The 15,343-nt window shown below is 41.0% G+C and overlaps 1 protein-coding gene across 6 annotated transcripts in view; it reads left to right on the top strand.

Moving 5' to 3' along the window:
* Positions 1-15,343, top strand: part of dlg2 (discs, large homolog 2 (Drosophila)) — an 823,880-nt gene that overhangs the window by 238,524 nt on the left and 570,013 nt on the right. For all 6 annotated transcript variants that reach the window (XM_072263309.1, XM_072263307.1, XM_072263311.1 and 3 more), the window contains one exon: positions 265-429. In XM_072263309.1, the coding sequence (XP_072119410.1) occupies positions 265-429 (165 nt within the window). The remainder of the gene's footprint in view (positions 1-264; positions 430-15,343) is intronic.

Raw genomic sequence — 15,343 nt, 5'->3', positions numbered from 1 at the left:
TTCATTTTACACTCAAATTAACAATATTTATGCTTCCTTGCTGTATCTTCCCCAGCTTTTCTTTATAATGCCAGAGAAAGAGCAGGAGGCAGAGATTCGGAGTGAGGAAAATTGTGTGAGGTTTGAAGAAATTGTATGGAAGTGTATTGGAGGATTGTATAAAGCAGAAGCTATTGTATCTAAATTATCAAAACTGTATGTATGTCAATTTCCACTGCTATCTTTATTCATCTTACTTATTTATATTCTGTTATCTTTGTTTAGAAATATCATTATGAAGATGAGGATTCATTGCCAAATGATTTTAGCTTACCACATCTAACCAATGATGTCAAAGGTCCCGAGCTTGTTCATGTTTCTGAGAAGAATTTATCGCAGATTGAAAACATCCTTGGATATGTATCACATTCTCATATTTCTCCATTAAAGGTTAGTTCACCTATAATTAGTATATATTTAAGAATCAGCAATAATAAATGATGTCATCATGCAAAAACTACTTAATATGTGTGGAATTCTTTGGTCAGTCATAAATATTGTCAAAACAAATTGAACATTTGCTTGTCTCTGCCAATTTGTTTACAAAGTCATGAGGTTACTATAGCAATAAAATATGGATTGGAATGAGTTAACTTGTAACGAAGAATGTTGCTGTATTATATGTAATTCACCTTTTTCATATAGATAAACTATGCATTATTAATTTTACTGTTTAATTTGGCTACTCTTTATTTTCCAATGATGCTTTACCTTTTTAAAAAAAATTCACATCAATGACGTTCTGGTAATCTGCTACTCTCTGATGTCCAAGATTACAGTAACCACCCATTATCTAACAGATGTAATCTACATTTTACATGTTGTTTTAAAGATCAGAAGTATACTTTGCATCACTATCTATGGCATCTTTTACACTTAGGCAGCTGGGGAATGGAAAAACTGCAGCACTGCTGATTAAAATTAAAGTGCTGCTGTGCCTGAGAGAGACGAGTGTAAATTGAAATAATTAACACTATATTTTGCAGAGTGAGGGGGCTGGAACAAGAACAGAAAAAATATTTTAATTATTTTTCAGAGAAAATAGATGAGTAAGTTTTATAGTTAAACCATTAAAATAAAACAGAAGTTAAAAGTAATATTAATTTGATATTACTTTGTGTTCTGGAAAAGTGCAAATTAACTTGCATTAAGCAGAATGCTGTATGCACTTTGCCTTACTCAACCCCAATAGCTAACAGCTTGACAGAATGTTGGAGATTAATGAGTATTACTTATTATTTAAATTTATTTCATACACAAAAAAATTAAATTACCTAGAAATTCAAATTAAATAATTTGAAGAGAACAATATTAGAAACTGCTAAATAATTAAATTTGAATTATATAGTGTTTCAACTGTCAGTAATAGGTAATAGCCATTTTGTTCTGTCATTAGCTTTTTACTAATTATTATTACACTCCTGAAGTGCAGTGCAAACTGTTCAAATTTAATTCCATGATGTGGTGACACTAGGAAGATGCTGAACCAATATGAGTTACTCTACAGTTCTTTTGTGTAACTTGCATTAACATAATTAAAAACACCCTCATATTTACACATGCAATGTAATTATAGTACAGTACAATTTTATTTTTAGTTTTGGTTTGGTGCTGTAGTTGGGCTTGTTGATTAGAGAGAGTAACATTTTATGTGGTCATTGATGAATACCAAGCTTAAGTTTTTAAGAGTTGTGGATTGTATAGGAATATGGAAATTACCTTTGGTGAAGAGTTTAATGAGGACAAAATAAAAGCAGAAGAGTGACCAAGAATGATGCCAGAATAACACACAGCAGATATATTGGAGAAAGTAGTGCCTCAAAAATGCTCATTCATGCTCATATAGCTAGAAGATTGACTAGCTAACAGGAATCAAAATGTAGGCACAAATTTTTCTTTTTCTGGTTGCCAGGACATAATGCAATGCTGTTCAGTACAGGGCCTCAATTTTTTTTTACTAACACCAATGATATGGTGGCTAAATTTGTTGATAGCACAAAAACTGGTTAGAATGTAAGTTATGGTGAGGACTTAAGGAGGCTATAAAGTGATATAGCCAGGTTAACTCAGTATAATTCTGTGGAATTCTTTGCTGTAGGCAGTTGTGGAAGCTAAGTCTTTATGTATATTTAAGGCAGAGGTTGATAGATTCTTGATTGGTCAGGGCATGAAGGGACACAGGGAGAGGCAGGAGATTGGGGCTGAGAAGAAATTTGATCAAGCATAATGAAATGATGGAGCAGACTTGATGGGCCAAATGCCCTTATTCTGCCCCTATATAATATGGTCTTGGTCTTATAATGTGCTGAAATGTGAAATCACCAGAATGTAATGAAAAATAAGATACAAATGGTGAGAGATTATAAAGCTCTGATTTATATAGGGAACTGAATGTCCTAGCGCATCATTTACAAAAGGCAAATACGTAGGCACAACAAGTTACTAAAATAATTCTATTTTCTATTGCTAGTGGAATTTACTGCAACATTAGTAAAGTTATGTATTCTTATATAGAGCATTGTAGAAACAACAATAATGTGGGTCCCCAAATCTAAGAGAAGATGTTGACTCTATTGGGGGCAATTTAAAAATGATTTCAAAGCTAACTTCTGAAGTGTCAGGTTGTATTATGATGAAAAGTTAGACAGGTCAAGTTTGTATTATCCAGAGTTCAGATAAATGAAACAGTCTTGATTGAAACAAAAGATTCTGTTGCATTTCAACAGCATCGATGTGTTTCCTATTGTGGGAGAACCAAGAGCCGGATGGTTATTGTTTAAAAGTAAGGTGTCACCTATTGAAGACAAAAATGATATAACTCTCAGTTATATTTACAGCTATCTTTTTCAAAAGTTTGTGTGAGCAAAGATTTTAAGCATCCTGAAGAGAGGCAAATATACCTTTGATAAACAAAGGAATGAAATGTTGTCATGGGTAGATGGAATTGAGAAGTTGTGAGTACAATTAAAATAGCCATGATCGTATTAAATGGAGGGTCAAGCTCAAGGATTTAAGTAGCCTACTCCTACTCCTAATTCATATGTTATCAGAAGTTTACCAGTATTCATGGTACTTGGTGCTAATTTGATATTGCACTTGAATGTTTCTAAATTCCTGTATCACAGACATTCTTGAAGTTTCATGTGTCCTCTACTTCCATATTAAAGCTGGTCAGGTAGAATTTTCACATATCAAGAATTGTGGTTGGTTTCCTTTTCTCTTGGAAAGAGGGAAAAAATAAATGCTATTTCAAATTTTGGAATACTAAATTCCTAAAAGCATAAACTATAGGAAGAAGGATGGAATCCACTTCTGGTAAGTATTACTTAGGTGGCGTGCAAAATGTGGGATTTTAATGTGTGGGGGGATATAGCTAAGGTGCCTAAGAGTTTTGCACAGTACTGTATTTGTCAATGTGGAGCGGAGTGCGAGTTTGTATATCTGGCAGAGCCAAAGGATGTTGGGAATGGCAAAGGTGGAATGCCACGGGAGGGATGTGGGACAGGTGGCAGAGTAGGAGTGCCAGGAGCAGGGGGTGGTGTGGTTGCAGACACACCCAGCCCTGAGACACCAAGCAAGGTCATTTGACTCCAGGCAACCAGTTTATTGATAATTACAGAATGTCTCTGTGGTGCTTGCTGCTCCCTTCCCGCCTCCCAAACCACGATTCCCCTCTCCCTACCCCGTTCCTGCTCTTAGTCCACAATATCAGAATCAGGTTTGTCATCACTCACGTGTCATGAAATCTGTCTTTTTTATGGCAGCAGTGCAGTGCAATATATAAAATTATATATAAAATAATATAATACCCTAGCTATATAAATGTGCCTAAGAGTTTTTGCAAGGTACTGTATGTCGTGAGAATTATTTTTGAAAGGGACAAAAAGAGTAAAGGATCTAAATTGGGTTAAATTACGTTTCAATCCAAAAAGTTGGCACAAAGGGTCAGCCTTTTAGAAGCCGAAATGAGAAATCTCATAGTCAGAAGATAGCAAGTCTTTACCCAACCTCAAAGAATTACAGATGCCCAGTCGTTACGTATGGATATGGCTCAGTCTGATGAATATTTGGATGCTGTAAATTAAAGAACATGAGATTAGATGGGAAAGTGAATTTGAGGCAAAGAATGTGCTATTGTCACATAGAAAGGTGGGAAAGGTGGGAAAGATACTAGTGGGAGTTCAGGGCCCGTGAGCCTATGGTACACAAGATGGCATGTGGCATGCAGTGCCACCCCTTTGATTCTTTAAACTCTACCCATAACAAAGGTTACTCAGTGATTATCTTCACTGCCAAGTAATGCTGTAGATGATTTGTTTACAATCTGAGAGCAGTGAGAATTTTGTACAGGAAAAATCTCACGCCAACTTGGTGCCACCTAGACAACATGATGTTGGGTGACACATATTGAAACCCTTGCATCACATCAGTACACAACAATATTTAGTGCACTCATCAGTATTTGTCTAGTAAACGATTGGGCCAGTTGAGATTAGCTTCACTCTGCTTATATTTTTAATTTGTTATTTGTAAGTGATCACTGGATATTTACTGAAAATAATGATAAAGACTGTATGTAGTTTAGAACTTCCATGAATATGCATGTGAGTCATTGTTTTCAGTAATGAACTTGGTCACGTCCAATTATAGGAGTAGACTTACTGATGAAACTAGTGCAACATGCATAGCTCTCAAATCAACCAAATACATTGTCATAGTCATAGTCATACTTTATTGATCCCAGGGGAAATTGGTTTTCGTTACAGTTGCACCATAAATAATAAATAGTAATAACCATAAATAGTTAAATAGTAATATGTAAATTATGCCAGTAAATTATGAAATAAGTCCTGGACCAGCCTATTGGCTCAGGGTGTCTGACCCTCCAAGGGAGGAGTTGTAAAGTCTGATGGCCACAGGCAGGAATGACTTCCTATGACGCTCTGTGTTGCATCTCGGTGGAATGAGTCTCTGGCTGAATGTACTCCTGTGCCCACCCAGTACGTTATGTAGTGGATGGGAGACATTGACCAAGATGGCATGCAACTTAGACAGCATCCCCTTTTCAGACACCACCGTCAGAGAGTCCAGTTCCATCCCCACAACATCACTGGCCTCACGAATGTGTTTGTTGATTCTGTTGGTGTCTGCTATCCTCAGCCTGCTGCCCCAGCACACAACAGCAAACATGATCGCACTGGCCACCACAGACTCGTAGAACATCCTCGGCATTGTCCGGCAGATGTTAAAGGACCTCAGTCTCCTCAGGAAATAGAGACAGCTCTGACCCTTCTTGTAGACAGCCTCAGTGTTCTTTGACGAGTCCAGTTTATTGTCAATTCGTATCCCCAGGTAATTGTAATCCTCCACCATGTCCACACTGATCCCCTGGATGGAAACAGGGATCACCGGTACCCCTAAAATCTTTGGCATTGTTAGTGCAGCAACAAAAGTCTGACTGAGAGTAATCTACATTTATTTTCCTTTCCTTGATCTTCTAGGAATATGCACCAAATCATATAACTTCATGTTCTCATTTCTTACCCTATCTGAAGTACAATAGCAATACTATTTAGAAATAATATATTTTAAAATGGTCTGTTTGAAAGATTGAAATTAATAAGTATTGAATGAGTTTTCTAAAGTGCTTCATTTATTTTGGTCTCTCTCTGTTATAATTTTATGAATAATAAAACAATGAATACATGTAAATAAGCAACAGGGCTCATCCTTTTTCATTAAAAAGTTGATTATTATTGTTATGATTCATTAATTGATGATAATCTCTGCTCAGAATTACCATGGGATGAGAGATTTTTAAAAAAAAGATTATTGCCAATTTGATCACACACTCTCATAAAGATTCACCACCCTTGGACTATATTAGTTATTTCTGCTGTTTGATATGCTCCTGGGTTCTTAAAATCCTTGACCCTAGATAGTGACTGGACATTGAAAATGACTTACTTCCATTCTGTATTTGTGGGTAATGAAGTGACTGAAGTGATCAGTGCAGGAAACCTATGCACTTATTGATGGTGCAAGGGTGAGCTAGTATCCTCCTTCTGATTTTTATACAAGGTTTCTCTGTGTTCCTGATACATGAACGTGAAATTCTCAATATCATCCTGAATACTCTTTTTCCACTTGGTTATGGGCGAAGGATTTCCAAAAGTTAATGAGCAAGTGGCATATTTTTCAAGGAAGCTTTGAGTGAATCCTTCCATCCTTTTCTCTTTCCACTTGGAAATTTCTTCCCAGGACAGCTCAGAATTAAATATTTGATTTAGGAACCTGGTGTGAGACATCAAAATAAAGAGGCTTGCCCAATGAAGTTGACTGAATGTTACCAGGTCCTTAACATTATGGATGTTGGCCTCAGAGGGTATACTGACATTGGCTCACTTATCCTTCCAGTGAATTTGGACAGTTCTACAGGGACAGCATTTGTGACTTTTAGTTGTCTGTTGTAGATTGTCTAGATTGGGTGAACCAAATTGGTAAGGGTGCTGAGGAAGAGGATTTCTTGGAATGTATGCGGGATGGTTTTTTGATCCAACATGTCGAGGAACCAACTGGAGAGCAGGCTATTCTAGACTGGGTATTGAGCAATGAGGAAGGGTTAATTAGCAATCTTGTCGTGAGAGGCCCCTTGGTTAAGAGTGACCATAATATGGTGGAATTCTTTATTAAGATGGAGAGTGACATAGTTAATTCAGAAACAAAGGTTCTGAACTTAAAGAAGGGTAACTTTGAAGGTATGAGACGTGAATTAGCTAAGATAGACTGGCAAATGACACTTAAAGGGTTGACGGTGGATATGCAATGGAAAGCATTTAAAGATCGCATGGATAACTACAACAATTGTTCATCCCAGTTTGGCAAAAGAATAAATCAAGGAAGGTAGTGCACCCGTGGCTGACAAGGGAAATTAGGGATAGTATCAATTCCAAAGAAGAAGCATACAAATTAGCCAGAAAAAGTGGATCACCTGAGGACTGGGAGAAATTCAGGATCCAGCAGAGGAGGACAAAGGGCTTAATTAGGAAGGGGAAAAAAGATTATGAGAGAAAGCTGGCAGGGATCATAAAAACTGACTGTAAAAGCTTTTATAGATATGTGAAAAGAAAAAGATTGGTTAAGACAAGTGTAGGTCCCCTACAGACAGAAACAGGTGAATTGATTATGGGGAGCAAGGACATGGCAGACCAATTGAATAATTACTTTGGTTCTGTCTTCACTAAGGAGGACATAAATAATCTTCCGGAAATAGTAGGGGACAGAGGGTCCAGTGAGTTGGAGGAACTGAGGGAAATACATGTTAGTAGGGAAGTGGCGTTAGGTAAATTGAAGGGATTAAAGGCAGATAAATCCCCAGGGCCAGATGGTCTGCATCCCAGAGTGCTTAAGGAAGTAGCCCAAGAAATAGTGGATGCATTAGAGATAATTTTTCAAAACTCTTTAGATTCTGGACTAGTTCCTGAGGATTGGAGGGTGGCTAATGTAACCCCACTTTTTAAAAAAGGAGGGAGAGAGAAACCGGGGAATTATAGACCGGTTAGCCTGACATCGGTGGTGGGGAAAATGCTGGTGTCAGTTATCAAAGATGTGATAACAGCACATTTGGAAAGCGGTGAAATCATCGGACAAAGTCAGCATGGATTTGTGAAAGGGAAATCATGTCTGACGAATCTCATAGAATTTTTTGAGGATGTAACTAGTAGAGTGGATAGGGGAGAACCAGTGGATGTGGTATATTTGGATTTTCAAAAGGCTTTTGACAAGGTCCCACACAGGAGATTAGTGTGCAAACTTAAAGCACACTATTGAGGGTAAGGTATTGATGTGGATAGAGAATTGGTTGGCAGACAGGAAGCAAAGAGTGGGAATAAACGGGACCTTTTCAGAATGGCAGGCAGTGACTAGTGGGGTACCGCAAAGCTCAGTGCTGGGACCCCAGTTGTTTACAATATATATTAATGACTTGGATGAGGGAATTAAATGCAGCATCTCCAAGTTTGCGGATGACACGAAGCTGGGCGGCAGTGTTAGCTGTGAGGAGGATGCAGGGTGACTTGGATAGGTTAGGTGAGTGGGCAAATTCATGGCAGATGCAATTTAACGTGGATAAATGTGAGGTTATCCACTTTGGTGGCAAAAAACAGGAAAACAGATTATTATCTGAATGGTGGCCGATTAGGAAAAGGGGAGGTGCAACAAGACCTGGGTGTCATTATACACCAGTCATTGAAAGTGGGCATGCAGGTACAGCAAGCGGTGAAAAAGGCGAATGGTATGCTGGCATTCATAGCAAGAGGATTCGAGTACAGGAGCAGGGAGGTACTACTGCAGTTGTACGAGGCCTTGGTGAGACCACACCTGGAGTATTGTGTGCAGTTTTGGTCCCCTAATCTGAGGAAAGACATCCTTGCCATAGAGGAAATACAAAGAAGGTTCACCAGATTGATTCCTGGGATGGCAGGACTTTCATATGATGAAAGACTGGATCGACTAGGCTTATACTCATTGGAATTTAGAAGATTGAAGGGGGATCTTATTGAAACATGTAAAATCCTAAAGGGATTGGACAGGCTAGATGCAGGAAGGTTGTTCCCGATGTTGGGCAAGTCCAGAACGAGGGGTCACAGTTTGAGGATAAAGGGGAAGCCTTTTAGAACCGAGACTAGGAAAAACTTCTTCACACAGAGAGTGGTGAATCTGTGGAATTCTGTGCCACAGGAAACAGTTGAGGCTAGTTCATTGGCTATATTTAAGAGGGAGTTAGATATGGCCCTTGTGGCTAAAGGGATCAGGGGGTATGGAGGGAAGGCTGGTACTAGGTTCTGAGTTGGATGATCAGCCATGATTGTACTGAATGGTGGTGCATGCAGGTGCGTGCTAAGCAATAGCAAGGACACAGACCAAAGTTACCCCAGAGGCCTCACATTTCATCCAAATTTGACAACCCACAGGTTCTCTCTTTGCCTGGCAAGGGAGAGGGAGGTGTCCCCCATTTTCACAGCGAGCGGGAGACATAACAACAACCAGCTGGTTTACAAATGAGACCCACTTTCACATATGTAAGAATTATAATTCTAGAGAGTAGTGTATAGAAATAGACCCTTTGTCCCACTGAGTGCGTGCTGACCAGCAGCCACCCATTCATACTCGTCCCACATATTTATTCTCCCCATATTCCTATGAATTCTACCACTCACCGACTCTATGTACTAGAGACAATTTTGCAGTGGCCATTTAACCAGTTAACCCAGATGTCTTTGGAATATTGGAGAAAACAAGCACTGAGAAGAAATCTACATAGCTATGGGAATAATGTACAAACTTCATACACAAGTAGTGCTTAAGTCAGGACTGAACCGGAGTTTCTTGCGTGGTGAGACAGCACTTAATAGTCATAGTCATAGTCATAGTCATACTTTATTGATCCCGGGGGGAAATTGATTTTCATTACAGTTGCACCATAAATAATTAAATAGTAATAAAACCATAAATAGTTAAATAGTAATATGTAAATTATACCAGGAAATTAGTCCAGGACCAGCCTATTGTCTCAGGGTGTCTGACCCTCCAAGGGAGGAGTTGTAAAGTTTGATGGCCACAGGCAGGAATGACTTCCTATGACGCTCTGTGTTGCATCTCGGTGGAATGAGTCTCTGGCTGTATGTACTCCTGTGCCCAGCCAGTACATTATGTAGTGGATGGGAGATATTGTCCAAAATGGCATGCAACTTGGACAGCATCCTCTTTTCAGACACCACCGTCAGAGAGTCCAGTTCCATCCCCACAACATCACTGGCCTTACGAATGAGTTTGTTGATTCTGTTGGTGTCTGCTACCCTCAGCCTGCTGCCCCAGCACACAACAGCAAACATGATCGCACTGGCCACCACAGACTCGTAGAACATCCTCAGCATCGTCCGGCAGATGTTAAAGGACCTTAGTCTCCTCAGGAAATAGAGACGGCTCTGACACTTCTTGCAGACAGCCTCAGTGTTCTTTGACGAGTCCAGTTTATTGTCAATTCATATCCCCAGGTATTTCTAATCCCCTACCATGTCCAGACTGACCCCCTGGATGGAAACAGGGGTCGCCAGTACCTTAGCTCTCCTCAGGTCTAACACCAGCTCCTTAGTCTTTTTCACATTAAGCTGCAGATAATTCTGCTCACACCATGTGACGAAGTTTCCTACTGTAACCCTGTACTCAGCCTCATCTCCCTTGCTGATGCATCCAACTATGGCAGAGTCATCAGAAAACTTCTGAAGATGACAAAACTCTGTGCAGTAGTTGAAGTCCGAGGTGTAAACGGTGAAGAGAAAGTGAGACAAGACAGTCCCCTGTGGAGCCCCAGTGCTGCTGATCACTCTGTCGGACACACAGTGTTGCAAGCACACGTACTGTGGTCTGCCAGTCAGGTAATCAAGAATTCATGACACCAGGAAAGCATCCACCTGCATCGCTGTCAGCTTCTCCCCCAGCAGAGCAGGGCGGATGGTGTTGAATGCACTGGAGAAGTCAAAAAACATGACCCTCACAGTGCTCGCTGGCTTGTCCAGGTGGGCATAGACACGGTTCAGCAGGTAGACGATGGCATCCTCAACTCTTAGTCGGGGCTGGTAGGCGAACTGGAGGGGACCTAAGTGTGGCTGACCATAGGCCAGAGCAGCTCCAGAACAAGTCTTTCCAGTGTCTTCATGATGTGGGAGGTCAATGCCACCGGTCTGTAGTCATTGAGGCCGCTGGGGCACGGCATCTTCGGCACAGGGACGAGGCAGGACATCTTCCACAGCACAGGAACCCTCTGGAGCCTCAGGCTCAGGTTGAAGACATGGCGAAGTACTCCACATAGCTGAGGGGCACAGGCTTTGAGCACCCTGGTACTGACACCATCCAGTCCTGCGGCCTTGCTTGGGTTGAGACGTTTCAGCTGTCTTCTCATCTGTTCAGCTGTGAATCCCACCGTGGTGGTTTCGTGTGGGGAAGGGGTATAGTCATGAGAGCAGGGTGGGGGACTGTGAGGAGGGGTAGGAGGGGAGAGTGTAATATGTGTTGGTTGGGGGCTGACAACAGATGACTCATGTGGGGGTGGGCAGGGGCCACAATGTCAAATCTGTTAAAGAACAGGTTAAGTTCGTTGGCCCTGTCCACACTGCCTTCAGCTCCTCTGTTGCTAGTTTGCCGGAACCCATTGATGGTCCTCATCTACTCCAGACCTCTCTCATGTTGTTCCTGCTGGAGTTTCCACTCAAGCTTCCTCCTGTACCTGTCTTTAGCTCCCTGATCCTGGCTTTCAGGTCCCTCTGTATTGCCCTCAGCTCCTCCCTATTTCCATCTCTAAACGCCCTCTTTTTAGCATTCAGGATGTCCTTAATGTCCTTTGTTACCCATGGCTTGTTATTTCAATAACAAAGGACAGTTCTTGTCGGAACATTGCAGTCCACACAGAAGTTGATGAAATCAGTGATGCACTTTGTGAGCCCATCAATATCCTCTCCATGTTGCTCACAGAGTGACTGCCAGTCTGTCACATCAAAACAACCCTGGAGCGCCTCATAAGCCTCCTCCAACCATTTCCTCATTGTCCTCGAGGTTACAGGTTTACTCTTCACCAGAGGCACATAGCAGGGTTTTAGATGCACCAGGTTGTGATCTGACCTTCCCAATGGGGGGAGGGGAGAGGAGCTGTATGCATCCTTAACGTTAGCGTACATCAAATCCAGAGTCCTCTCCCCTCTGGTTGTACAGCTCACATACTAACTGTGCCACTGCTATTTGTCGCATAAAGCAGCCTGACTGTAGAGGTTTGGGTTACTTTGTTCTGGAGTGTAGTTGTCATGGGCTGAATAGTTTCCCTGTAATTTTGTAGATTAGCTCTTCTCTGCTGTAGTTAGGGAAAAAATATTCCACTGTGACAAGAAGGATTGAAGAAATCTTTGGGACAATGATGCAGCCTTTTTTGTCATGTCATCACTGAATTATGGACTATTGGTCAGGATCATGTTTTGCGTATGCTGTCTGAAGCAGATGTAAGATGATGATGAACTACTGTTCATGGGAAAATCAAGTTGGTGTTGGATCGCAAGAGAGGGAATTTGTTGAATGCCTACAAGATGGCTTTTAGAGCAGCTTGAGCTTGAGCCTACTGAGGGATTGGATGTTCCGTAATAATCCAGATGTTATTAGGGAGCTTAAGGTAAAGGAACCCTTAGAAGACAGTGATCATAATGTGATTGAATTCATACTTAATTTGAGAGGGAGAAGCATAACTCAAATGCATCAGTATCACAATGGAATAAAAGGGAATTACGGAAGTATGAGAGAGGAGCTTACCCAGGTGGATTGGAGGGAGCCACTGATGGGGATGATGGCAGAGCTGAGGTGCCTTAAGTTTCTGGGAATAGTTCACAAGGTGCAGGGTAGATAAGTCCTACATAAGAAGTTGTTCTCAAATGGCAGGGGTAGGCAACCATTGTTGACAAGGGAAGTTAAGGACTGCGTAAAAGCCAAGGAAAGGGTAGCAAAAGTGAGTGGGAAGTTTTTAAAATCCAACAAAAGGCAACTAAAATGCCATAAGAAGGGAAAAGGTGAATATCAGGGCAAACTAGCCAACAATATAAAGCAGGATACTAGAAGTTTTTTCAGTTATATAAAGAGTGAAAGGGAGGTGAAAGTTGATATTGGACTTCTGGAGAATTATGCTGGTGATGTAGCAATGGGGGACAAAGAAATGGCAGACGAACTTAATAAGTACTTTGCATCAGTGGAAGACATTAGCAGTGTGCTAGAGGTCTGTGAGTGTCAGGGAGTAGGAGTGAGTACCATTGCTATTACAAAGGAAAAAGTGCTAGGCAAACTCAAAGGTGGATAAATCACCTGCACCAGATGGACTACATCCCAGGGCTCTGAAGGAGGTTGCTGAAGAGATGGCAGATGTATTGTTTATGATCTTCCCCAAGAATCAGCTAATTCTGGCATGGTTCCAGAAGACTGGAAAATTGCAAATGTCTCTCCACTCTTTAAAAAGGGAGGAAGGCAAAATAAGGGAAATTATAGGCCAGTTAGCCTATTCTCAGTGGTTGGGAAAGTATTGGATTTGATTATTAATGATGAGGTTTCGTGGTACTTGGAGACTAATGATAAAATAAGTCAAAGTCAGCATGGTTTCTGTTAAGAGAAATCTTGCCTGACAAATCTGTTAGAGTTCTTCAAGGAAGTAACAAGCAGAGTGGACAAAGAGGAGGTGAATGTCATTTACTTGGATTTTCAGAAGGCATTTGATAAAGTGCCACTCATGAGGCTGCTTAACAAGATAAAGTCCCATGGCATTACAGGCAAGATACTGGCAGAGATAGAGGAATAGCTGACAAGCAGGAGGCAGTGAGTGGGAATAAAGGGGGCCTTTTCTGGTTGGCTGACTAATGATGTTCCTCAGTGAGTCAGTATTGGGACGGCTACTTTTCACATTGTTTGTCAATGACTTAGATAATGAAATTGATGTCCTTATGGCAAAGTTTACAGATGATATGAAGGTAGAGTTAGGTAGTGCTAAGGAAGCAATGCAATTGAAGAAGGACTTAGACAAATTGGAAGAATGGGCGAAAAAGTGGTAGATGGAATACAGTGTTGGGAAATGTGTGATAATGCATTTAAGTAAAGGGAACAAAAGTGCAGACTATTATCTAATTAGGGAGAAAATCCAAATATCAAAGGTGCAAGGGGACTTAGGAGTCCTAGAGCAAGACTCCCAGAAGGTTAATTTACAGGTGGAGTCTATGGTAAAGAAGGCAAGGGGAATAGAATATAAAAACAAGAAGATAATGTTGAGGCTTTATAAGGCATTAGTCAAGCTGCACTTGGAGTACTGTCAACAGTTTTCAGCCCCATATCTCAGGAAGGATGTGTTGTCATTGGAGAGAATCCAGAGGAGGTTTACAAGGATGATTCTGGGAATAAAGGAGTTAACATATGAGGAGTGTTTGATTGCTTTGGGCCTGTACTCATTAGAAATTAGAAGGGATCTCATTGAAACCTACTGAATGTTGAAAGGACCGGATAAGGTGGATGTGGAGAGGAGGTTTCCTATGGTGGGGGGTGTCCAGAACTAGAGGGCATAGCCTCAAAATTGAGGGGCGACCCTTTAGAACAGAGGTAAAGAGAAACTTTTTCGGCCAGAGAGAAATGAATCTTTGGAATGCTTTGCCATTGACAGCTGTAGAGGCCAAGACCATGGGTATACTTAAAGTGAAAATTGATCATTTTCTGATAGATCAGGGCATCAAAGGTTACGGCGAGAAGGCAAGTTGTATGGGGTTGAATGGGATCCGGGATCAGCCATGATGGAATGGCAGAGCAGACTTGATGGATTGAATGGCCTGATTTTACTCCTATGTCTTATGGTCTGATGGTCTTATGGTTTTTTTTTGGTATAATTCATGTATTCATGGAAACCAGAATAAACATAGCTTTCAAGAATACTGAAAATATTTACATTCCAAATCATTTAAATCCATTCCAAACTGTTATAGACACACTCAAGCAATTAGTTTTTGTTTTACTAACAAGAAATTTAAAGACGAGGAACAAATGCTACCACAAATTAGACTTAAGCATTCACATGTGAATGCAGTCTGTGTGGACCAGAAGTAACATCTCTTCCTCATTGACAATCAATACATGAATACCCCAGGGATGCATCCTTAGCCCACTCGTCTACTCGCTCTTCAATCATGAATATGTGGCTAGGCACAGCTGAAATGACACCTATAGATCATCTGGTTGAGTGATGTCGCAACAACGACCTTACACTCAGTGTTGGTAACTCCAAGGAATTGACTGTGACCTTCAGGAAGTGGAAGTTGGAAGAACACACACCGGTCCTAATTAGGTGGTCCACAGAGGAAACGGTGAGCTGCTTTAAGATCCTGGGCCTCAAGACCTCAGAGTATCTATTCTGGGTCAAAGATATTGATGCAATCATGAAGAAGGCATGTCAGCAGCAATACTTTATTAGGAGTTTGAGGAGATTAGCTATGTTACCAAAGGCTCCAACAAGTTTCTACTCATGTGCTGTAGAGAGCATCTGGTATGGAGGTATCAATGCTTAGGACTGAAAAAAGCTGCAGAGGGTTGTAGACTCAGCCATCTCCATCATGGGCACTAGCCTCCCCACTACTGAGGGCATTTTCAAAAGGCTTTGCCTCATGAAGGTGGCATCCATTTTGAAGGACTCTCACCATCCAGGACATGCCCTTTTCTCATTACTACCATCAGCATGAGTTACAGG

This window comes from Mobula birostris, chromosome 7 (assembly GCF_030028105.1).
Source record: "Mobula birostris isolate sMobBir1 chromosome 7, sMobBir1.hap1, whole genome shotgun sequence".
NCBI classification, from domain to species: Eukaryota; Metazoa; Chordata; class Chondrichthyes; order Myliobatiformes; family Myliobatidae; genus Mobula; species Mobula birostris.
Note: the sequence above shows the minus strand (reverse complement) of the source record. Positions and strands in the feature narration are given on the sequence as shown.